At 36.9% G+C, this 25,927-nt stretch overlaps 1 protein-coding gene and 2 long non-coding RNA genes across 4 annotated transcripts; 2 read left to right on the forward strand and 1 right to left on the reverse strand.

The window, feature by feature from the left end:
* The first annotated feature begins 15 nt into the window (after window positions 1-15).
* Window positions 16-8,038, forward strand: LOC135072564 (uncharacterized). Its single transcript, XR_010257460.1, has 5 exons — window positions 16-82; window positions 382-518; window positions 7,427-7,468; window positions 7,548-7,669; window positions 7,755-8,038. It is a non-coding gene; the product is annotated as an uncharacterized LOC135072564 (long non-coding RNA).
* On the reverse strand, window positions 964-10,357 carry LOC135072565 (uncharacterized). The gene is made up of 2 exons (XR_010257461.1): window positions 10,280-10,357; window positions 964-7,269 (listed from the first exon to the last, which is right to left on the reverse strand). It is a non-coding gene; the product is annotated as an uncharacterized LOC135072565 (long non-coding RNA).
* LOC135072563 (galectin-8-like) lies at window positions 9,518-24,017 on the forward strand. 2 transcript variants are annotated; one of them, XM_063966522.1, is made up of 7 exons: window positions 9,518-10,066; window positions 14,895-15,004; window positions 16,017-16,163; window positions 19,690-19,909; window positions 20,251-20,375; window positions 21,474-21,678; window positions 22,188-24,017. In XM_063966522.1, the coding sequence occupies exons 1-7, from the start codon at window positions 9,947-9,949 to the stop codon at window positions 22,368-22,370; spliced, it is 1,110 nt and encodes a 369-aa protein (XP_063822592.1). In that variant the 5' UTR covers window positions 9,518-9,946; the 3' UTR covers window positions 22,371-24,017. The 2 variants fall into 2 exon arrangements, with proteins under 2 accessions (XP_063822592.1, XP_063822593.1); XM_063966523.1 differs by lacking the exon at window positions 9,518-10,066 and adding an exon at window positions 10,855-11,306.
* The last annotated feature ends 1,910 nt before the right edge of the window (window positions 24,018-25,927 follow it).

Raw genomic sequence — 25,927 nt, forward strand, 5'->3', positions numbered from 1 at the left:
TGTGGCGTGTGCTAGGCCGCGTGCGCCAAGCTCTACCGCACCGCCGCCAAGCGCGACGCGCACCGCGCGCACCACCACCCCGGTACACTAGCTCCCTCCACCATCGTCATCATTTCAGCCACTGGACGTCCACTGCTGAACATAGGCCTCCCCCGATGACTGATGAACAGTTTTCGAGAAATTAAGCCATGCTTTGCTCTTTGAAAAAATTTTTTGCGCACCCTGTACTTTTATTATATTACGTACGCAATACATGCATTCTACCCTATCCTACCACACAGTACTAATGTTACTAGACACAAAACAACACGAGTAGAGTCATTCATAATCTTCTATATGCATAACAAGGATTCCTCCGTATAACACGCATTATATCCACAGGTGCAAACCTAATACGAGCGCAAACTATCGAGAGCGGTCTGAGGGCGTGCGAGCCGGCCGCGTGCGAGGCGTGCCCGCGCCAGTACGCCACCCGCGCGAAATTGCTACAACACGTCCGCCAGCACCACCCGGACCTGGTAATAAACTCAATACATACTAGTAATTATTAAAGGGACTTATGGGGCTTGAGCTCAGATAAAACATTAAAAAAGTGCAAAATATCGCACGCGGTACGTGACCTACGCCACGGGAGCGAAATTACATTAAACACGTACGCCAACATCACTCGTCGGACCTGATATTTTTTTATTGTACTTATAGGGCTGGCTAAAAAAGTTCAGAGCCGTTACACGATTGACTACTATGGAATAGACCTTCATCCTCTTTCTTCTTCTTTTTGGACTGTCGAAAAACGTTCTCCCATTGACTTTGTATGGCAACACAAGCATTTGACGTCACTATTTTGCAAGAATGAAGCGTTCTTTTAGAATCTTGGAATGATTGCTTCATGCTGTTTCGAGCTCAGACTTTCGAATATTATGTTGGAATAAGGGTCTCTTCAATGACTAATTATTATTGAAATTACGGTTTTAACGTTTATTTAAAGTGACAGGTTTACAGACTGTATGCAACGAGATCAAATTGTCGAGTGTTACAAACGTTCGATTTGAAGTTGACAGGAGGGCGGCGCGGCGCGAAGTTAGCTGCGATCTTCACTCTGGTTCCGCGCCTTTGACGTCATGAGTTGTTTTCTTGCGCCCATAGATGGCGCTAACATACCGCCAGCCTTGAAAGCTCATGATTGACTTTCAAAATGTAGTCCGGTAGTAGGTTCTTCGATCTTCGTTTAGTTTCATTGATTGTTGATTGAAGCGATGCAATCTTCATTTTCATTTGTTGTAGGAAGCGGAAGAGGACAAAGTTTTGAAAACGCCCGCTTCACTATTCCAGTCGATGTTCGAATGTTTGCGACGCGTGCAACTCCATCTTTGCCGGGAAAAATTTCAGCAATTCTTCCCAATCTCCACTTGAGTGGTGGTTGTTGATCGTCCTTGATTAAAACTAGACTATCCAGTTTTATTTCATTTGTGTTTGTCTTCCACTTGGTTCGAATTTGAAGCTCAGTGACGTATTCAGTGGCCCAGCGCTTCCAGAAGTGTTGGCGAAGCTGTTCGATCCTGTCGTAGCGTGTCAGGCGTCTAGTCTGTGCCTCGGTGATGTCAACAGCGGCTGGAGCGGTCAGGGGGCGGCCAATGAGGAAGTGGGATGGAGTTAAGGGAAGGTAGTCGGAGGGATCTGTGGATAAACATGATAAAGGACGGGAATTCAGGACGGCTTCGATTTGTGCTAATACCGTGCTAAACTCCTCGTATGTTAAATTAGCATTGCCTAGTATGCGTCTCAGGTGATACTTACACGATTTGACCCCTGCTTCCCAAAGTCCCCCAAAATGAGCAGAATAGGGAGGAATAAATTTAAATGTAATACCATCATTTGCAGCTAAATCGATTATTTTATTACAATTAATATTAGAATAAAGCGGAAATTCTTTTTCTGCACCGATAAAGTTTTTTCCATTGTCGGAAAATATTTCTTGAGGTTTCCCTCGTCTAGACATAAAACGTTTTAAAGCTAAAATATAATCAGCTGTTGATAAGCTACTTACGAGTTCCAAGTGAATGCATCGTGTTACAAAACAAATAAATAGGCAGATGTAACCTTTAATTAATTTTGCACCTCGCCCTTTGCGATTGAGTATAAAGACTGGCCCGGCATAATCTACGCCAGTACGTAAAAAAGGAAAACCTGACTCTAATCGTTCCACGGGTAAATTTCCCATTATAGGTTTGAAAACATTGCCTTTCATACGAACGCACATTACACACTGATGTACTACCTTCCTGGCAAGATTTCTACCTGCTAGCGGCCACCAACTTTCACGGATAGTGCTCAACATGAGTTGAGGTCCCGCATGAAGTAACGTTTTATGTTGATATTCAAACAAAAGTATTGTAAATCGACTTTTGCTACACAACAACATCGGATGTTGTTTATCAAACTCAAAGTTGGTCGCATTACAAAGTCGCCCGCCAACACGAATTACTTTAGAACTGTCTAAAAATACATTTAAACCGATAACTTTATTAGATTCCTTGCATTTTTCCAAAGGCAATCCTTTGAGTAAGTTGTTATAAAGCGAGGGAAACGATTGCATCTGTGCGAATCGACACAACATTTGCTGCGACTCGCTCAACTCAGCGGCAGATAAGGAACCGGTTCGCCTCAGCTGTTTATTACGCGCGTTATAAATAAATCTAAGTAAGTAGGCCCCCGTACGTTTTAATCTATTGAAAGATGAGAATCTATCAAAATCGAATATGTTTTCTGAATTGATGCATAAAGTACTTACGCTTGTAGTTTTTGTTTCAGGTAAGTCTTTACAATATATCATTGGTTGTTTGCTAGGTGACCACTCAGAACAATGCAAGTAACTGGGACCATGCCACCATAAATTATTATTTTTGAGTTCGACAGCGTTTAAACCCCTTGACACTAAGTCAGCTGGGTTATTTTGGCTTTCAACATGAAACCACAATGTATCATTTGTTAGTTCATTAATTTCTGTGACTCGATTTTGGACAAATGTTTTAAGTAAATGCTGTGACATACTTAACCAACCAATGACGATGGTCGAATCTGTCCAGAAATAAACAGAATCGAATGTTAAGCTTAGAGAATCGATAATATTTTTATATAAGCGTGCACCTATCAACGAACCACACAACTCCAATTTAGGAATACTGATAGTTTTTAGCGGCGCTACTTTACTTTTTGCACATAGTAAATTCATTCGTGTAGTGTTATCATTCAGTATTAATCGTACATAAGCACAAGCGCCATAAGCTTCCTGTGACGCGTCTGAGAAAATATGTAATTCTAAACGTTTAGTATGAATACTCCTTATGAATCGTGGAATTTTTATTTCGTATAAGTATTTTTTAATTGAATCAACAAAATTTGTGAACTTAATTGAGACATCGTTTGGAACGGGATCGTCCCAATCGAGTTTACACAGCCACAACTTTTGTAAAAGTATTTTTGCTACGATCACAATCGGCGCAAGAAAGCCTAAAGGGTCATAAATTTGCGAGACTACTGATAACATATTGCGTTTAGTCAATGATGACGTATCAAACGAAGTAAGTTGTGTTGTGAAATGAAATTCATCATCCCTATTGTGCCAGCCTAAACCCAATGTTTTGGTTTGAGTGTGTTCGCCTATAGCTAAATTCTTTATTTTCGCAGCGGTTGTGTCATCACAATTTAACGTCCACTTGCGCAATAAATAACCGTATTGGCCCAAAATGTATGACGTTTTTTCGCAGATCTCAATCAATGTTTTAGAATCGTCGTGTGATGTGAGAAGGTCATCTACAAAGAAGTCCTCCCGTATGACACGCGAGATCACTGCATCGTCGCATTCATGCGCAACCTGATGTAAACATCGTATACATAAGTACGGCGCCGACGCAGTACCATACGTTACGGTATTTAATTGATAAATGCCAATTGGATCTGACGCTTTTTCTCGCCACAGTACTAGTAGTAGATTTCGTTGATCGGGTTGTATGAGTGTTTGTCGATAAGCTTTTTCAATATCAGCACATGCAACCCATTGGTGTTGTCTAAAGCGCAACAAAATTGAAAACACCTCATTTTGAAGCTTAGGGCCAATATGCTGAATGTCGTTTAGTGACTTTTTCGTAGTTGTAGCACAGCTAGCATCGAAAACAACCCTTAGTTTGGTGGTTGTGCTGCTCTCACGAAATACCCCATGATGTGGGAGGAAATAATGTGGCCAAGTGTACGTATCTACTTTAGTCATATGACCTAACTTGCGATATTCTTTCATGAAATCTGAATACATGCGTTTATAATCAGGTGTACGATCTAATTTTCGTTCTAATGCAATAAATCGTTTATAAGCTGTCGTATAGGAGTCACCTAAAGAATCGGCTGAATCTTTCAGTGGAATACGTACTGAAAATCTGCCGTCTAATTCACGTTTAGTTGTATTTATAAATATTTCTTCGCATTCACGTTCGGAATTAGTAAGAGTGTGTTGTTTTGATAACTCTTCTAATTCCCAAAACTTTTTTAATTGTAAATCTATACCGACATTTTGAATAAAGTTACATCGGACGGTATTATTTTTCGATTGCAATTTATTCGTATAAATAGGTCCTGAAATGACCCAACCTAATTTTGAATCTTGTAAATATAATCCCGATGCTAATCGTATTTTATTTTCGTTTAAAAGATCCCAAAAAACATCCACTCCAATCAATAAATCAACTTCAGAGGGTATATTGTAAGTAGGATCTGCAAGTTGAATATTTTCAGGTATTCGTATTGATTCTACGTTAATATTCATTGTTGGCAAGAATGATGTTATATTACATGGCAAAACATAACACCGAATAAGCGTATAAAAATCGTTTAATTTTGATCGTATAGTTAAATCGCATAATTTATTGGATTGTGTGACCGACTGTCCCACTCCAGAAATTTGAACAATGGACTGTATATAATTCGTGTAATTTATTCGTTTACAAAACGCTTCTGATACAAAACAATGCTGACTACCGCTATCTAAAAGCGCGCGGGCTGTGTGTCGCATATTGTTTTCGTCGATCACTTCAACTAGCGCGGTAGGTAACAAAACTTGTTTTGTTTGTGTAGTCAGCTGAGCGGTGTTTAAATTATCGTGGCAATGCGAACCTAACGATGAATGCATTACGGTCGACTTTATTTGAGATGTGCTTGACTCAGAGTTAACATTACCAATTGTATTTTCTCTTAATTCTTTATGTAACAAGCTATTGTGTTTACATTTACACTGTTGGCACGGCCCGAAATAACAGTTAGTTATAGAATGGCCACCGCGCAGACAATTATGGCAAAGTTTCTTTTCATTTACTAATTTGTACCTATCCTCGATTGATAAATTCAAAAACATACTACACATAAATAAAGCATGATTTCCGCGACACATCTCACAACAACGGTTACGTTTGGTCGTTTTCCCGTTATTTGTAGCTACATAACTCTGCGTGTGTGTTTGTGCTACATGCGGTTTCGAATCATGAAATTGTTTACTCTGATATTTATTGTAATGAGAATGAGGGGGCTTGTGAAAACTATGAGCACTATTTGCGTTACTACTAACGTTCACCATTTCCAACAAATCAGCTCTATTTCTCAGGAATGTTAACAAGTCGTTTAATATTAATTTACGTTTAATTTCTTGGCCTTGAAAACCAGAAATAAGCGTTCCCTTATAAGTTTCCCATTCGCGTTCGGTCGAAGAATCAAGTTTGCAGACAATTAAGTATATAATTAGTGTATCCCATGATTCTGTGGGCTCGCCCAACGATTTCAATGAACGTAAATTTCGCAAAATAGAATCTATGAGTTTTCTAATGAGCAAAGGAGATTCCTTATTTATATTAGGTATCGAAAATAAGGCTTTGACATGGTTGTGCACCAAAAGTCGATCATTTTGAAATCTATTGTGTAACAATTCCCATGCGTGGGTATAATTTTCTGCTGTGAACTCTAACGCACTTATAACTTGTAACGCACCACCGCTAAGTGATGACCGCAAGTAGTGAAATTTATGAATCGCATTTAAATCTGCCCGTCCGTGTATCATCGTTAAATACGAATTTTTGAATTCGAGCCAGTCATCATACGAACCACTAAAAGAGGGTAATTTGATGTCAGGTAATTTAATTTGTAACGATGCATTTTTGTCACTTGAAACTTGCGTATTTACCGAATTTTGGTTATTACTTTGGTCTTCTATAATTAATTTAGCGACAGAAACACTTCGAAAATATTGTTCTTCGAAGCTTTCGCGGTACTCAATATTTATTGAAAGATCATTATCATCACAAAACTGTTCGATTTTATCTTGAATTTTGTAAAACTCATCAATAACTGATTCTAACTTCAAAATTCTTAAATTTAGTTCAACTGCTTGACATTTTGTAATAACCAAATTCTGAAATTTAAAAATATAGCTTTCAAAAGAAGTTACACGACCTCTCAGAATTCCTCTTTGTTTTTTGAGGTCTGAAACGGTTAATTTAAGTTCTCTAGAAGGCGAATGACTACCCTCTCTTGACTTTGGTATATTCAGCTTTAATCTATCGCTATCCTCGCTCATTTTGAGAAGAATTTAGGAAACAAAAGGTACTTACAATCGTATAGATCACCCCGACGCTCGTTGCAATAGGCAGACCCGGCACCCACCAACGCGACAACGTAGGTAGGTAGTTGTAACGGTTGCAATATCGACTGAAATCCGCAAACACGACACAATATTAGCACAAATCGATTATAATAGGAAGGGAAAGGAGTGGTTTAACCTGACCGTTATTCCAGAGCTGCTTCTTTCACAGGGTTTCTCTTGACACGCAACAGGTATCGACTTCTGTGGTATCTTGAATCCCGTCAGCTGGTGCGATGGAACATGTCATCCGGCGCGAAGGAACATGTTTCGAGCTCAGACTTTCGAATATTATGTTGGAATAAGGGTCTCTTCAATGACTAATTATTATTGAAATTACGGTTTTAACGTTTATTTAAAGTGACAGGTTTACAGACTGTATGCAACGAGATCAAATTGTCGAGTGTTAGAAACGTTCGATTTGAAGTTGACAGGAGGGCGGCGCGGCGCGAAGTTAGCTGCGATCTTCACTCTGGTTCCGCGCCTTTGACGTCATGAGTTGTTTTCTTGCGCCCATAGATGGCGCTAACACATGCTATCAAGTTTTCGTTCTTACCACTTGTTCCTCTACAGCCAGGATCTAAAGTGATAAACTAAAAAATGAATTTAGCTTTATGAATTTAATTTAATTTCCGGAACATACCTTTTGTCTGGGACTTCGTTCGCGTAGGTTTCGATAAAATAAGTAACATGGCTGAGTTAAGTACCTACTAGTCGTTTCCAAATTTAATTATTTATTTTCTTTTTCAGGCTCCACCGTTAAAAAATACTTCTAAAGTCAAACATCAGGAGGTAATTCAATATCATATTTTTTATAATTTATCGAATAATTACTTGTATACTTACTCATAGTTTTTTTTTTTATTTGCAGGTGCAAAAGGAAGTTCCTTCGAAATCTAAGTCTCGACCAGGCAAACGTGGACACTTATGATTAAAAATATGATTATTAAAATGGTCACCAAAGAGAACTGATTTTAATTTATACTAACTCAAGTGAGAACTCTCTAACATTAATCCTTTATTTAAATAAATATCACTACTACTTTTTATCAAATATTACATTACCTTCCTATTTCAGGTGTAAACAGAACAATATTTTAAGAACGAAGAACCTTGCATGCTCGTTCAATATGGTGAAAATAGATTCAAAATGAAAGAAAAATATCCCGATATCGCAAAAAGCTGCCTTCCAGTAAATGTTAGTACAATTTTTTCCCAACATTTTAATAATCTGTTAGTTATTTAGTGCGGCAGCACTAACTGACATGAAATTCATTGTTTTCATAATTGATAAACAAGCCTCGTATTAATTAAATCAATATCGTAAAACTTAACACTCCAAGTATCTATTACTTTCATACATACGTCTAATGAGGATCAGTACTGTTGTAGAAAATTCAATAAAACTAGTATCTACGTTAATCTTTAAGACATAAGAAAGATATATCTTTTTGAATTATCCAAATCGGACCATTACTTACGAAGATATTAAGTAATAAACATAGGCCGTTTTTGCCGCTAAAAGTCAACGTACGCAGGGCCGCGTGACGTCATTATATCCGAATCGAGCGCAGCCGGCGTACTATTGGGATGGAAAATATTTTTTCCAGCTAAACCATCAGTTTTAGAAAAAAACTTTTAAAAACATTTATTCATCAAAATAAAGTAACCTATCGACCAGTAATTTTAAAAAATAAAAATTGTGAAAATTCAGTATCGCTATGTCCAAAAACCACATTTTCATAGGATTCGATGCAGTGCGGAGACGCGGTTGGGGTGAGTGTAACTTAATGATTGTTTGTATTGAACATAATAATACATAATATGATGCTAATACCCAGTTTCTGGCCTGGGGGGGGGGGGGGATAAGTCATACCCAGATTATAGCCTGGGGGGAGGGGCAAGCCTTACCCAGCTTCTGGTCTTGGTGGGTAGGGGGGGGGGGGGGCGAGTCATGCCCAGTTTCTGGCCTGGGGAGAGAAGGGGGGCGGGGGAGTCATACCCAGCTTCTAGGCTAAGATTAAATAGATTTCCAGGAGGGAGCAGCTGTCCTTTCCTGCAGCAGCTGGTCCGCCCATGGGAACGGCGAATAGATAGGTAGGTACGTAGGTTTAACTCAGAAAAACTAAATAACAGGTAGGTATTGCGTGTACATCGAAATGATCTGCATAGAAATGTCTTGTAGCCTAGGCAGAGTGAATCTGCCTCAGCTATACCTTATTGTTAGAAGTAAATAAATTAATACTTATACATTTTTATATTTTACTTGGAAGAAGATATGACTCTAACAACACTTATGAACACTTTATTTGAATAAATCGCCAAATATACCACCGCGGAGACCCCAATCGCGTCTCTGCGTTCCATTGAATCGTATGAGCGTATGGATTTTTTACGTTATTTTTCACAATTTCTATTTTTAAAATTACCTATCGATAGCTTACTTTATTCTGATGAATATATGTCATTACAAGTTTTTCTCTCAAACTGATAGTTTGGCTAGAAAAAAATATTTTCTATCCACGCAGTACGCCGGCAGCGTTCGGATCGGATACAGTGACGTCAACGGTCCCGCGCCGGGCGGTCAGTGAACTTTTTTAGTAATTTGGCCATAACTTCGTCAATTTTTGTCGTAGAACAAAAATTTTTGGACTGTGTATTAAGGATTTCTTAGCCCTATAAATCTGCATTCACAGCTAAAAATCGAAATGATCCTCATTGTACATCAACAGCACATCAAACTACATTTTTGTTGTAATATCGCACCTATTACAATTACATAAGAAGCTAGTGCTTACTTTGATGTGCCGTCGTCTGTACAATGGTGACAATCAAAGGCAAATATTGATTGATGTCATGGTAGACTAAATTATTTTTTTCACTGGTAACCCTGAGTGTACAAAATATTATAATCATTATTTACTTCACAAGAAAACATTTATTCAGCCTCTGTATGGCTAAATATTGACTCAGTATAAAAACTTCTATGAATATTTAATTGTTCAGTGAATTTTTTTCCCATAAATGTACCAAAGAACCTAATGACGTTGTTTTTTTTTAATGTACAAATAGTGAAGTTTGTTAGAACCACTGAGAGTAACAAGATAATATTTATCTGCAATGCTGTAAATAAGTTCATTCAAGTATTCGTTGACCTATTGTTTATCCTTTCTACTCTTTTGTTACTTGTGTATTGTTTATAACTTCATTGTAGTGGTGACAAATTAACACAATGTTTTAATCAGATCTAATCTAATTAGTTACATTAGTATGCCTGGTGAAGTGGTAGGCTGTATAAGTTGTATTAAAATGGATTTTGGCGTTCAAGAAGGCACAATCCCGAGGGATTTCATTGAATATGATTTTGCCGAAGATGCTTTGGATTTTGAGGTTAGTTGTGAAATATTAGATCATTTGATATTAAGCTAAAAATAAGGCAGGATAAAAAAATAACTGGTTTAAATCGAGTAAACAAGTTTTTTGGTCCTTCCTTCCCAAAGTTCATTGTATTTCTCTTAGGTAATTTATTATAACTGAGAAATTATTTTATTGTGCTTAAAATTGGAAGAGATATTGATTTTTGTATTCTTGAAAATCACTAACCTTATTTTAACTAACCCATGATTCATATTCCCATCATTTTTATTGCGTTTGTTTATTGTTTGCACAGTGCTGTTAGCTGAGTGGTATGGTGATACCAGTTATAGTATTGCAAAATGTACTGTGTATACGTCAAAATTATTTTCATTGCAAGTTATAGGGAAAGGCAGCTTTTAACATGGACACATTTGTTACTACTGACATTAGACAATTTATTTATGTAACAAAAAAAATAAACACATTTACATTTTTAACCGGATGAACTTGCTGTCAATTACTGAAAACGTTTCAAAAGCTACCATAAATGTTACATCATGTAGAATTGCAACACCAGCAAATATCATTGAACACCAGCTATACATTCCACAAGTCGTAATTACTGCCATCTATCCCAATAACCGAGTACTAAAGAGCATTCTATAAAATTCATGCAGGTTCTAAAATTGCAATTTGCAACTTTACAAACTATTTTAAGTATAATAATGTATGAGTATGTTTGTTTTCCGCGTTATACTTAGAAATACAAAAGATAACAAGCCATATACGATTACTACCTCATAATACGATTGTTTAGCTCTGTCTTCCAAAAACTAATACAAAAAAGTTAAAAGTTTATACAAAAACAAGTCACAAAAAACTTTATAATAGTTTGGTCGCGATATTAGAAGGCAGGTAGGCCCGCTTTAACTGCAGTCGTCATTCGTCCGTCAGTCATCTTCGTCACACAAAATACAAACCGAGCATATCGCGCTAACACAGTTTCGATTTCGAGGCGAGCGTGCGTAGATAGACACTAACTAGACTGGCGTTTGTGCTCGGATCGAGCGGATATTTTCGTGAGAATGCGGACTCGCAGTCTCACATATTTTAGTAGCGGTGTGTTACTTGTTTTGTGAGTGTTTAGTGAATAAATAAGTGTACGATGGTCAGTGGCAATAGATGCGGCTGCGGTGCATTTTGCCGTCGCTTGTTTTGCCGCGCGAGACCTCCCGAGGACGATGTTAACGACGAAACAGTACCTGTTACTTTGGTAAACTATAACAAATAACAATCTTTATTAAAACTACTTAAAATTTTCATCAAATTGTAAATAATTAAATAAATAATATTCAAAGTTTACATGCTTTAACTGGGCATCAAATTATGTTACTTACACAGGGAAACAGGAAAAATAAATAAACTAACCGGATTAACTATAAAGTTAATCCGGTAATTATCTTGCTTTCGGGAAAATGTAAGTAGGTATTTATGATTCAGGCCGGAAACTTGATTGTTATTTACTTACTCAACAAACAATTTTAGATTAACTTCTTTATAGTCTACAATATAGGGACTACTTAATAAATAAAAAATAACAGTTCGTTATGCATGCCTGAAAACCGATAACTGTGTAGGTACAGATAGGTACTTACTAATGCAACTGTAATGAACTGTAACTGCAACATGTAGTGTAAGGTCACCGGTTAAAATTGTGTTCGCCTTTCTTTGGGTGCGTTCGTTCATGAAACTCGACATCGCACTTTATTTTCAGATATTTTTTGGCCTCCGTTCTAGTGATGTCATTGCAATATTTGACTAATCCATCTGAGATTAGACACGGGTGAATGAATCGATCATTTAAACAAAATTTTGTAGACCTAAGAGACATGTTTTAAAAACTGAAAAAATATTAAATGGTTATTTTATTTCTGTCTGTGAATATTGTCGCGTTCGCGCGGGAAACTTTCAGCAGCATTTAACATCGATACTGTCGATACTGTCCTATTATTGATGATACCATTTTTTATTCATCATTTTCGTCTTCATTTATTATCCCTTTTAAGTTTAAAGCACACTTAAAGCCTTGTAACAACTTATTAATAAATAGATGAATTACTTACTACGGACACGTATCTCTCACCCTCCATTCGTTAGGTTCGGGACCGGGATTGTGGAACCAGTTTAACAACATTATTTTTTTATGTTTACATGTCTAGCACGAGTCTAATGCCCGACCAACTGCAGTGAAACTCTGGGTTCAATTCTGAGTCCTTCGTTATATCCCTCCATATTGTTAGAACTTTGAATCAGAAACGAGAAAATCCGTAAAAGATCGAAGGTACTTAGCTAGATCTTTCACTTAGGTACATTCAACTGTAGATATTTTATGTAAGGAACATGATAAGATAACCTTTTGACTTAGGCCTATATTTAGGACTTCACTGGCAAGTCACAGTTTATTGATTGAACTCTAACACTGAAAGGGAAATTGGGGCCACTGGCGGTGGTGCTACTAAAAATATTGATTGTTTCCCAACACGCGAACTTCCAATGTAAGCCCGCTTGCTTTGCAGGTGACTAACACTCCTTTGTTTATTTAATTAATTAAAGTAGGTACTTAACTGTAGTTAGACGTACATTGTATAAGGATGAAACGATTTTCAATCGCGTCTGACATTTTAAATAAGAATGTAGGAAAGCTTTCATGCAAATCCTGTAAAATTAACTTGTAGGTTTTAATGTTATTTATGTAAAAAATATTTATTTCTAAAAGATGTCACATGTACAATTATTTATTCTGGCGGTCTCTGCACTAAGCTAGAAAGCTTGTAAATGTCTGTAGTTAATCAAATCAAGTACATAATGATTGTAACTTTTAAACAATTAAATGATTATTATTGTTGCTGGCAGTTTGGCCAGCAATCCTTTTTTGATATTGTTTATGGTTTTTTTTTAATATTGTTTTAGATTTTGAAGTTGCTTTTTCTATTCTCTTGTGTTCTAGTGTTAATGTCTTGAGCAATATACTGCTTTTTGGCCCTTTTTTGGAGTGTTTCCTATTAAAATATGGGCGTAAATAAAATATATTTCTTTTTAAACTGAATTATATTTCATCAATTAGGTATAACACTAGAAGCTATTACGCCCGTCTATAGAATCAGTTGACAATAAGATGACGGTCATCAAAACATAAAAAAAGAAAACTATGCTCTATGGAAGCTATCCACGGAGTTCCGTATAAACAGTAAATTATTTTTTGCACTTCAAATCAATTACATTCAACACGCCCCCTCAAAAATTAATTCTTACCTTTATCTGGTAACTATAGCATACATTCATATACAATATATCATGTACATTTGATAAATAAATATGTTAATTATTAAACGGAACGTAATAAACTTCGTAGTGTGTTCTGGGAGAAATTACACAATCATGGTCCAACATTTGTTGCTGAGGATTAGGGAAAACCCAGAAAAACCTAATCAGACCACTTCATTAAATAACTAACTCAAGTATCAACTAACGAAGTATCAACAAAACAAAAATTGAAACAATAAATAAAATTAAATAAAATATTAAATGTCTACTCCAAACCAATTTCACTTCTTAAAATTTTAAAGCTGACAGCTGGCAACGGTTTCGTCAGCACATCCGCCAGCTGCTGACCTGTAGGAACATACACCAATTTAATTATATTATTTTCTATTTGTTCCCGTGAAAAATGGTATTTTATGTCTATATGCTTTGTCCTTTTGTGATTAGTAGGGTTATTTGCTTCTAGCATAAGATCACCACACCGGCAGGCCTATCTATAACATACAGTCCACTCCATCGTCTTTTAACAATTATGTCAAATAGAAAATTTAGAAATGACGTTCTAATAGACGCGTACTTATCTTGAAGACAAGGCGTTGGCTTAATAAATAAACCCTGGCACCAATTACCTATGGCTAGTAACCTGTGGCTCGATGACCTCACGCTGTGACTCAATGTTGTCCGAGCTTGGTAATGAATCGTGCTGGGTATATTGAACGAGTGCTTTAGGCAATGACAGCGGATGCTACGATCGAAGCCTTTTACGTATTACAGACGCTTCTGTTTACCCACTTTGCCAGCGACATAATCTACAGTTTGTTGCCTAATTCATATTCTTTGAGATGCAAGTAGATAAACTCGAGACTTAACTGACTCGTAATAGAACTCATTTCGTTTTATATGGCCTTGTCATTAATTCAATAGTTTATTGTTTATGTTATTAATGAATATTTTATTCCTGCATCTGAGATGGTATGTAGACTTACGTGTTTTGTTAATTAACACTATTTTAAATAATATTTAATTAATACCTAATTTTAATATCTTAAGTATCAAAATTAAGTAGTCATGAAGAGTTTTCAATATAACTTAATATGCTCAGAGATTCGAACCTACAACCTTCCATTGTTCCGATATGAGCACTCACTCTCATAATCAAGTTCGGTCATTTGCATACTTTAAGTACCCTTGCAGCATTTTGTTACCCTTGCACATTGATAAAAAATTCTTTAATGTAGGTAAGTCACCATGTTTATCAAACGTCATGACTGGAATAAGATTCGTCACCGAATGACTCGAGTAGTTGGTAGGTACTTAAGGTACCTACTTCTAAACATCTAATGTTTCGTGTTGTATTTACGAATTGCTTACTTACTTGATATTCTATAGATAAGCAAAAAACATTGAATGGATGCTAAATTAGATCCTATGAATGCTTTTCTGTTATGTATTACGATTCTAAAGATCCTACATCCTGTTATGATATAAAACGAACACAACTAAAAACGTTATGACCTCATTTCAAATTATCCTTTTTCAGACGCAGCTAGCGGAGGCTCGCGACGTGAAGTTTACACAGGTGCTGGCCGAGCCACTGAGCATAGGCTCCCACATCGTATGTACCGGCACACCCAGCGAGGATCTGCCATGGTGAGAATTACCGACTTGTTTGTTAGTAAACTAACTCGACAACATAATCTTATCTTATCGTTCGGAAATATTTATTGGATGTTATTTTGATAAACGGTATTTAAACGCTTTCTTTGTTGATTTATGCCAATGCACTAGCATGACTATATTCTAATATGTACCTAACTGAAATATTTGTACCCTGCTCACTGCTGTCTGCTTGTTGATTAATATTAGGACAAAATAATACAAGTAGTGTGTAATTTGGGAAACATTACTTTCATATTGTTATTATTGATTTATCATGAACAACATCAAAACAAATGGAATAGGAAAATTAGAACGTTTCAGGCCTAAGTGCCTTTACGGTACCTGATCACGAAAATTAAGTCACTGCCATTTATAGGGCAAGAGTATCGAGGCCACGCCGTACGTCTAGCCACTTACTATGCGGTCACTAATTGCCTGACCTCTTCTACAATTAAAATCATCATCGCGCCTTGTTGCTGAATAGAATATCTAAAAATAACTATTAAAGCTATTGTGTAATTAAGTTGCATGAAATTCTCATGTTCATAAGTTATGGGATATTATCGCTCGGACAATGTTAAACATTAGATTCAGAAACTTAAATAAATTGTAAAGTCCTGTGCCATGTAGACTCCTGTAGAGCTCTGATATAAAGCAGATAGCATTTAGCAATAGCCTACAATGTAACCTACCCAGTAAAATGCTAAGTAGGTACCTATTTCATGTACAAGATCAAATGCTAGATACATTCACCTTCCCTCCAGTGCGCAATGCGGCAGACAGTCAAATAAATAGGTAGAACTCCTTAATTGAAGTCGCAACTAGAATTATTTGAATGATCTCATCACTTTGTTTGTCTGTTATGTATTAAAATTGCGGTTGCGGGAAGCACCTCGATGCAGGCAGCGCAGGACCGGTTTTTGAAATCCTGGGAGAGGCCTTTGTCCAGTAGTGGACGCCCTTTAGCTTTGCCTAACTAAACCATTAATATTATATCCTACAGGTTCGCAGTAAACATAGGAATGGAAGATCCAGACTCGGGGCGCGGCGATATCGCGGTTCACTTCAACGTCCGCCTGCCACAGCGGTACGTGGTACGCAACACGCGCCGCCATAGCAAGTGGGGGACCGAGGAGACCACGGCGTTTAGGTAAATAGGTGAAGGACATTTTTGTTCTTTAGTTTGAGATGTAACCTAAGGCTCAGTCTCAGAATGGCTTATGCCCGTTTTCACCATCAATCCCTACTTTTTAAGTGAAGCCAGCCGGCCATGATGCGCGCCATGATAAAATTTTATCAACGATTTTAGACGGCAAATGTATGGACAATGGACATATCGTGCAAAATCGATGAAATGAACGTCCGAATCAATAGTTTTAATTTAGTCGGCCGTTTGGTGTAGTGGTTCGAAGCGGACTACTATTCCGGATGTAGCGGGTTCGATTCCCGCACAGTACAAACATTTGTGTGCATGAACATATTTGTTTGTATTGGACTGGGTGTTTTCTATGTATAATATGTATGTATTTACAAAAAAAAAAGTATTTAAGTATGTTTATATCCGTTGTCTAGTACCCATAGTACAAGCTTTGCTTAGTTTGGGACTAGAAGCGCAGTGTAAAATGTCCAAGGATATTTATTATTATTATGTAATTTCTTAGAAACCTCGTTTGTAGTAATTTTGCCGGACGCTTGCTGCCCTCAGACACAGTATCGTGGGAAAAGGCTACATACATACAGCTCAGCAAGATTTTGTTGCAAAATGATTCCTAAATCATGTTTATTTACGAGTGTCTCATCTCACGGTCATAACAATTTCAATTGTGACCTCTGTTTTTCCACCCACATGATTGAAGACGAATAAACTTTTCAGAATGATTATGAGAGGTGAACGAAGGTGATATCTAATCGTATCGTATCAGTCAGATTGATTTATTGTTATAATTTTATTGTTGGTCAGATATCGATACCGATTACACTGGCCTACAGCCATTTTGGTGCCGGGGATTTAAGACCTGATTTTAAGTATGTCTTACATGGCGATATCGAAAATGTAATCAGTTTTTCTCTATCAGCTCTAGTTCCCGAGATAAGTGAAAAACAATTTTCACAATTAATATTTATTTTTATTGGCATTAAAAATCAAGAAATTGTCTTTTGAGTGATATTTTCGAATGAAACTTACTTGGGCAATCTGGCATGATTCCCAACAGTAGTCGACCATCATATAAATGTCCCATCTTCCTTAGTATCTACTCTTCATTGTTTTTATATCTTGGTGAAAACGTTTTCCTTGTTCTTCGCTTAGTTCTCCTAAATTTTGTTGAAGTGGATCTGGGTTACTGTTAAGATAGTTTAATTTTATACCCATATAACAGCCTAAATCTTTGAATTGAACTAGCACATCCTATACTACTCTACATAGTTGACAGCTTTATGCTTTTCCAAGGAAATTTTGTAGAACTGGTACAAAAGATATCCACGCAAGCCGTTCCACATAATTCATAGAAATCTCAAATTTAGTGGTGTCTTTTATCAATAGACTTATTTGAAGTCCATCAAAACTACCTTCTTTTAGTTTTTCAGTACTTAAACCACGAAAATTCTGTGAAATTAACTGCAAAAATTGACTATTTTTGCCATATCATAGGCACTCCAAGCTTCAAAAACTTACGTTTGCCTTTCTCCCATCGTCGCAGATGTTCAACGCATATTTTACATACAATATGAAGCAGCTACACTTAATTTTTGTGCCGAATTTCAATACCAAAGTGAGCAAAATACAAACGATTTATCGTGTTTTTAATGGTTTGACGCTGATCTTTCAGTCGTATTCACCACAAACTTATCAAAATGAATCAGGATCGTTAACACAACATCTGGACGTACTAGCCATATTAAAATAGTAACATAAAGTTTATCGATATTAATGTAATAATGACTATTTGCTAACAAGGCGGGAAAAAAATTAAAATGAGGGTAGTCGACAAACTAGAGCTGATGAGTTGAAATGAAGTATGTGAATATATTGTCCATTACCCATTTTATCGACCGTATAAACAAAAAGAGCTGCACCAAAAAAAAAAATTTTATTTGCAGGCCTGTGTTATCATAGTTAACCCTTAACCACTGACGTACGTACGTGGTACGTCGGTCAAACGGTTTTTCGTTCAAAACTTCATTTTGTGCGGGAATTTTTGCGTGTCCTTTTTGGTAGTTTCCTAGTGGCCAGAGATGCGTGTGCGACGGTAGAAAATAGATGGGTAGCACGTCCCTAAGTAGGAGAGCTAGACCACACGACGTATGTGGTACGTAACGTCAGTGTTAGTGTAACTTTTTCAACATCGCTTTTGTATGTTGGTCCATATATAAAATTAACTGTTAGCAGTCTAATTTATTTATTTGGCCGTCTATATATAAAAAACCTTATTTACGCCAAAAATTATTACAAATGACGAAGAAATTAGCAAAAAATCCAGTGGATATTTTTTTTTATATTAGTTGCGGTTTTCGAGGACAATCATCATGATGGTGAAGGAGCTTTAGTTCGTGGCTTTGGATATGACTTCTTATGAAGATTGTATACCATATTTTCATATTTCCTAGCTAGTTTAAAGCACAGCAAACTGGTGACCAGGTCATGAAACAATAAAAGACTATAGAAAATAGCCTTCCTAAATGAACTGTATTAAAAAGTGACTTAATTTGTGAATTATTGCAATTGTGATTTTTTCCTGATTAAAACTGTTATTAGTCTTTAATATGGCCAAAATAGAAGTTCCTAGTGTTATCGAATAATTTTGTGTTGATTTTTAAAAAAATGCTTGTCTAACTTTTGTTACATCTGGAAGATTTCACCAATATCATACTATTTTATTAATATTACTATGTTTTTTTTACTATCTCTGTTTAATATAAACATGTGCAAATAATTTAAATTAAAATTTCACCAAAGTTCACTCTATTGATACATCAGGAGGTCTTCAAAGTTACGTACGTATGCCGTACGTACGTCAGTGTTAGTGTAACAAAATGACACGTCAGTGGTTAAGGGTTAAGCAATGAATAAAGGGATAAGATACTATCTGTAGTATGATTGATAAATTTGCATAATTATTGCTTTTTTGCACGTAAAATATGTATAGTAAGTATTGTATTGGGAGTGGTAGTCGTTAAAAAAGAAACTTGCAAACCATAAGTGCGATGAAATAATTTAAATTCTGTGAATCTAATTTAAAGCATAATTTTTACTGCTAAACATTACTAAGCAAAACAATAGCCATGAAAATCAAGGTGACTAATTACTAAGCGGTAAAATAAGTCATCTGAATCTAACCTTGGTACGGCTACTGTTTACAAAGAAAATTTAAAATATGTGTATCGTCTGACGCGCCAAAACCACGGTTTCGAATTAGAAACTACGCTATATTAATGCGTAGGTAGATAGCTAAGACAATATTTTCGTTAAGGGGAACCAGGGACAAGACTTTTCCACCACATTCAGTCTCGAAACTTAGTCGCCGTCAATCTTAACGTACTCGCGTAACCTTGGATTGAAATTACACCTTAAATACCAGCTATAGGCCAACTATAGTTGTAGGTCCTTATGACTATCAAAAGCTAGTCTTCCTGAGCGCCCTACTGCTATTTTAGCCATCCAATGTGTGCCATTCCAGATTATTCCCCTTCAAAATGGACCGTCCGTTCACGATAGAGGTCCTCGTGGACGAGAAACAGACGCTGTGGGCGGTGGACGGCGAACACTACTGCAGCTACGCGCACCGGCAGCCGAGCCCTCACGTCGCCACTTGGGTGCAAGTGGCTGGTGTTAGGAACGCCACGCTGAACATTAACAAGACTGATATTTATCCGACGATGGCGCCCCCGCCCATTGAGGCAAGTTCAATTAAATTGGCATATCCTTTACAAGATAAATGTCCCTGAAAGCTGAACATAAAAGTAATGATCTTCGTATATACCATCCTAGACTGCATCCCACTTAACATCAGGTGCGATTGTGGTAAAAAAACTGTCTTGTTATGCATTAAAAAAATACAACCTATTATTTTTATAAGCAACTCGACACACTCGTACACAAGTTTTGTACGACCAAGCCTTGTGTAGATCGAACATCTGTCCACAAAACTCTGTTTCCATTTCCAATTAAATTAGCTTCAATATTACAGGTTTACAGGTATAGCACTTAAACACTAAAACTATTATTTCCATTTTTACAGGTGCCTTTACGAGCATTTATTGATGCACCACCGGAACCATCCGAGCCGACTTGCTGGAGGGCTAACGCGATAGCTACATTATCAAACGGGGTGCCAGAGGGACACCAATTAGTTATTCATGGAAGGTGAGGGACATTTTGTATGCATTTACATTTTAAATAAGTAGTTGTTCTCGAATGGCGACCATTGAACCGAGAAACGCAGTGCCGGGTTAGGACGTAAAAATGTATGGACAAAATTGATAAAATGGCGTGATAACCGATTATCATCATCCTAGGCCTACGGGTATCTAACTGGATGGACCGACTAACTTGGATCGTGGGAAGTATCTGGATGCAAACAGTGAAGCATCAGTCGTTAAGGAAATCCTTGAGGGACGCCTTTGTCCAGCAGTGTTACGTACGCGTAGAAGCGATCGAGGTAGTTGTTTATAAATACGTTTCATTGATGTCTGTGACGATATTTATCCATGAACTTCAGCAAGCTTGGTTTACTCGACTGACTGAATCTATTTTTGGATTCCAATATGTGCGTAAATTATCAAATCGGACGTATACTTGGCAACGTTTCTGACGAATAATAACATTGTCTTACCACATATACAATAGTAGTGTTTAGAGAATAAATTACGTTCAGCTGCACAAACCTAAGGCTGAAACATTTTACCCATCGTTTTACCTTATTATAAAGACATCGCATAGCAAATTCAATAATAGCTTCCAGTGACAAGAATGTCTAAATAACTCTGTTTTAATTTCAGTATTAATTTTATACTCTAGCTACTATTTCATATAAATCTAACAATGTACTTATTTTATTGACATGAGAGTCTTGAGGACTAGATTTTCACACAGATTAGCACTTTCAACCACAGTTTCTAGTGAGTAAAGCACCTAAAACATGTTATTCTGGCTTAAAGATAGAAGAAGTATACAGTTTAAATAACCTACCTGTACCTACCTCTGTTTCTACAAGATTTATTAACATTAGTTTTATAAGTGTTATTTAAAGCAAGTCCTCCACCTTCGACCTGATCATCACTTACCATCAGGTGAGATACAGGCCAAGAGCTTCCTCGTTGTGGATAAAAAAAAGTGTCGCCCTCTTGTCAGTTTTTTGTGTGCAAAATTGTAGGTATTTTACCACCTGTATTTACCATATTATTATGACAAGCAAATAAATAAATAAATAGAGAATAACTAATGGTACGCTATCTTTTGCAGATTACGGCCCATGCTGCACTCGTTCGCGGTGGACCTGATGGACGGCGCGCGCGAGTGGCCCGCGCCCAACGTGCACGTGCACGTCAACGTGCGCGCGCACGTCGAGCCGCACCTGCCGCGCCAGCTCGTCGTGCTCAACGCCTGGTACGGCGCCTGGGGGCTTGAGAGGCGGCAGCGCACCGCGCGACTCGTGCCCGGCACGCAGGTAATGCAGAATAATTGATAGATTATTATTATTGACGGGATTCCTACGATGTACCTTTTAATTTCGAGTTTCCGACTTCTCGCCCGGATTCGTTACGGCGCGGAAGAACGTGTCCTGGAAGAGAATAAATGATAATAATACAGCACACAATGATTGTATTTTTTCGGGGATCGAACCCGGATAGTAATCCAACCGCCTCTGTGGTCTAGTGGTAAGACCACCTCCTTTAGATGCAGAGGTCCCGGGTTCGATTCCCAGATCGACACTGTTGAAAGCTCCATGATCACGGAGCAACTGATGAAACTGGCGGACGGCGCTTGCAACAGTGCCGAAATATCGGAAACTCGAATGCACATGAAACATGGTAGCAATCCCGTCAGTAATAATTATTCTAAGACCTATACTATACATAGTCTGAAACAAGTTGGTCTACAATCATGTCTTCATTTAGAAAGTTGTGCCTTCAATTGTATTATGGTGTACTACTATTTTCCTTTCATTTATTACAGACCACCTTCCGGATAATCCGCGGCGCCGGCGAATGGTCGGTGTACGCGGACGACTCGATGATAGGCGAGCTGGAGTTCCGTGCCGCGCCCGAGGGGGTCAAGGCGCTTCGGTTTCGCGGAGACTTATATCCTGAGCAGGTGTACCTGTGCCCTGCTACCAACTCGCCCGTTAGAGAAGAGTAAACGACGAAATATCGAACGATTGAACTATTTGTACGTAACGGAAAGCGGAGCTTGGGACGCCGATGACCTCATAAAGGTATTATAGGAAGGCGCTAGATGCAGGCCGCTACCAACTGGGCCTATGTTCAGCAGTGGACGTCCTGTGGCTAAAATGACGATGATCAATTTGTGTAATACATGGCAAGCTATAACACTCTAAAACGTGAGCCAGTACGAGCTAAGTTGCGCATCAAGCTGTTAAGTTGATATATCGAGCATGAAGCTAGGAAGTTATTATGTCAAAGTTAGCAGCATGCATGCTTGATTTCGCAGCCTCGATGGCTTGTGAACGAATAAAGATAACTGCCAGATGCAGTTACAAGGACTTCCGACGTGCTCTCAGAAGCACAGATTGTTACTTGCAACGGACAATCAAGTTAATTATGTCTTCAATTACTTATCTGACTGCATTACGAATCACCTGAAGAGCAACTATATTATAATTATGTACCTACATACAACTTTATGTGCTTCAAGAATAATGTTAAATAAACTTTGGAATATACTTTCTATCAGACCATGACAGCGAACGAAGACATAGAAACCGATATAAAATCGAAATATAATGCATTTATTATTATCCGATAAAAATAAATATTTAGGGTGATTAAACTCAAACCGTCCATCAGATTAGATAGGTCGTGCGCTAATTTATGCCTAATTTAAGGCAAATATGTTTTTTCTGAAATCCTTTCTATAATATTGATACTGTAGACTCTTTTTCGGTATTTTTGATTTCATAGTATGAGAAAAGCACAATCTCACTTTGTTAGTATTATTTACATTTTATATTCTTATGTTATCGTACTTTATAATTCTATTAATTTGTAATCATCTAATACTCTTTAATTCTTTAATTTAATGTAAGTGTACCTACTTTGTTACCAATTTATTGTTGTAAGGCACAAAAGTCACGTGGCTTAATTTTGTTTAATCAAATTTTTATTATTTTATTTCAACTTACTAAACTAAGTAAAACGATAATCGAATCAATGTCGAATGTATTATGTATTACGTTTGAGTTCAAACGAGTTAATTAGTAGTTCTGTTGCAACAGTACGGTACGACTAGGACGAAAAACTTTCGAGTTCGAATCGTTTGCGTATTCGATTCGCCATCAAAAGATTTAGTACGAAAACTACAACAGTGCCCTTGTGAACGTGCCGTAAAGTGAACTGAGTATGAGAAATGGTTGCACGAAACATATTTTGAGAACCAAAATTGTCACGTTTTCGTTTAATTCGAAGATTGAGTATCGAATTTTGTCGAATACGCAAACGATTCGAAGACAAAAGTTGTTCATGCTAGAGGTACAGAACTGCACTGTGACGTCAGAATTAGCATTATAAAATTATATAGTCTGGAGAGCTGCCTATAATAGCTAGATCTATGCATCCCCATACCCATACACATTTTCTGAATACTATTTATTCTATTCTACAAAATCTAGATGTATGAAAATGACAGCCAAAGTGATAGCCATTGCTAGATCTTGTACAATTTTTGATAAATAACAATGATCACATTAATTTAAGCTAACTCCACTATTTATGGATGGACTGTTGTATGCTATACAGTGATTAATAAATCAATTATGCTAAAATGTCACCTTGTATTATTATTTTTACAATTGCCCAAGATACGAACGCGAAAATAAATGGCTTTATAGAGAAGTATAAGAATAAGAATATATTGATTGATGTAATACACTGTAACATTTTATAGTGAAACCCTGGCTCCTAAACTAGTGTAAACTGTATTTCAGGAGCCAGTGTCTTCCCATTAGGTGAATATTGATAATACGTACATTACACATCTCAAAGTACATAATTACTCGAATTTTTTATTTCTAATTTCTAATTCCAGTGTGTGTGTATGGTGTAGTGTGGTATAGTGTGTGTGATGTGGTGTGGAGTGTATGTAAGTGTATAGGTATAGTATGTGCTGTGGTATGTGTGAGTTGATTATATCTAGCACAAGGGAATTAGTAAATCTTCAATATCATGTGGATCACACTGTAGTAGATATTTAGCAACTAAGTTTTTATATTATGTATTATTGTTTATACTTCCGTCAATCTTAAGTTTGGTGCTAATGGAATAGAGCATTGGTGCCAGATAATTGAAAAACCTCTGGGCAGGACTCTTTTTGGGTACTTTCATTAGTAAGTCTAAGAGTAGGCGCACACCGTTGATTTTTCGCCGGCCGATAGTTTAGATAGTTTAGTCGGGCGCACAGTAGTTTGATTTTAATAAAAGGTGGACATACGATCGAAAGTCATAATTTCACCGAAACAAAAATTGTTTTGGATAGCATTTTGAATGCTGATCAACATTTGTCATTATACATTTTTCGATAAAACGAGCCTTTCATGCTTAAAAAAAATATGACAAGAAAATTTGTATGGAGAAAAATCTTTTTTATTTTTTTTCTGGCTACTGTTGCAAACTGTAGCGGTCAAACCTTATGTAGTCGTAAGTACCTATGGTGCCTAACATTACGACATAAATACTTTTTGCGGGCACGCGCGGCGAAGCGAGTAATGGACATGCAAAATTTTAAATATTTTTATTTATTCATTATTGATTTTAATGCACTTAAAGTAATTATTAATAGATAAACATACTTAGTCTAACTTACTACAGCCCCCTATTACCTCATTTCACGCGAAAACCTTTCAAACTAGAAGGTAAGTTTGTAGGTACTAGGTAGTCTTAAGTTGTTTTTATTGTCATTATAATATTCACTATTGGTCTACTGGTTATCGTGTAAGATAGATTAGGTAGATATCAACCCTTTACCTAGGTATATCCTACTTCTTGGCACTTATAATACCGATATACATGATTTAAAAAAGTCTTCAAGCAAGAACCCTTGACTTCAATGGTTATGAAAGATTTTTTAACTTTCTAGAGTAGTCCTGAATAGATTCTTAAAATCATTTTGACTGTCATAATCGATTACAGTAGGTAGCGGGATAGTTTCAATTTGGATAGTTTCGATGGAACTGTAATTTCCAGTTCTTCTGTTGAATAGTCTTATACTTTCGCAAAAATATTCTTTTTTTTTGGCTCATTTAAAGAGGTGTAAGTTTCTTTCCCTTCGTCTAAAAAGATAACGTACATAACATCTTTATAAGTAGCCTCAAACATAAAGATCGGCAAGACTTGGAGCGAAATCAAACACTTAGCTCAAGACCGAACGCGATGGAGGACTGTTGTGGACGCCCTCTGCCCCATCTAGGGGACATAGGACCATAAGTCAAGTAAGTCAAACATAAAGCATAAAGCATACCTTTACCCAATCATCGAACTGAAAAAAATCTGAAATCCGACATTTATCACCTTCTTCCATTCATGTCTTCAATTATTATCTTCGTTCGAAAAACAAATCAAAAAAAGATATTTTAGCCTATTCACTTATCTTGATCAGAGTGTTCAAAATAATCAAAGTCACTCACATAGGCTACTTACTTTTTCCGAAAGAATCCAATAGGCAGGTTTGCAGTACACCAAAAT

This window comes from Ostrinia nubilalis, chromosome 6 (genome assembly GCF_963855985.1).
Source record: "Ostrinia nubilalis chromosome 6, ilOstNubi1.1, whole genome shotgun sequence".
Lineage (NCBI taxonomy): Eukaryota > Metazoa > Arthropoda > Insecta > Lepidoptera > Crambidae > Ostrinia > Ostrinia nubilalis.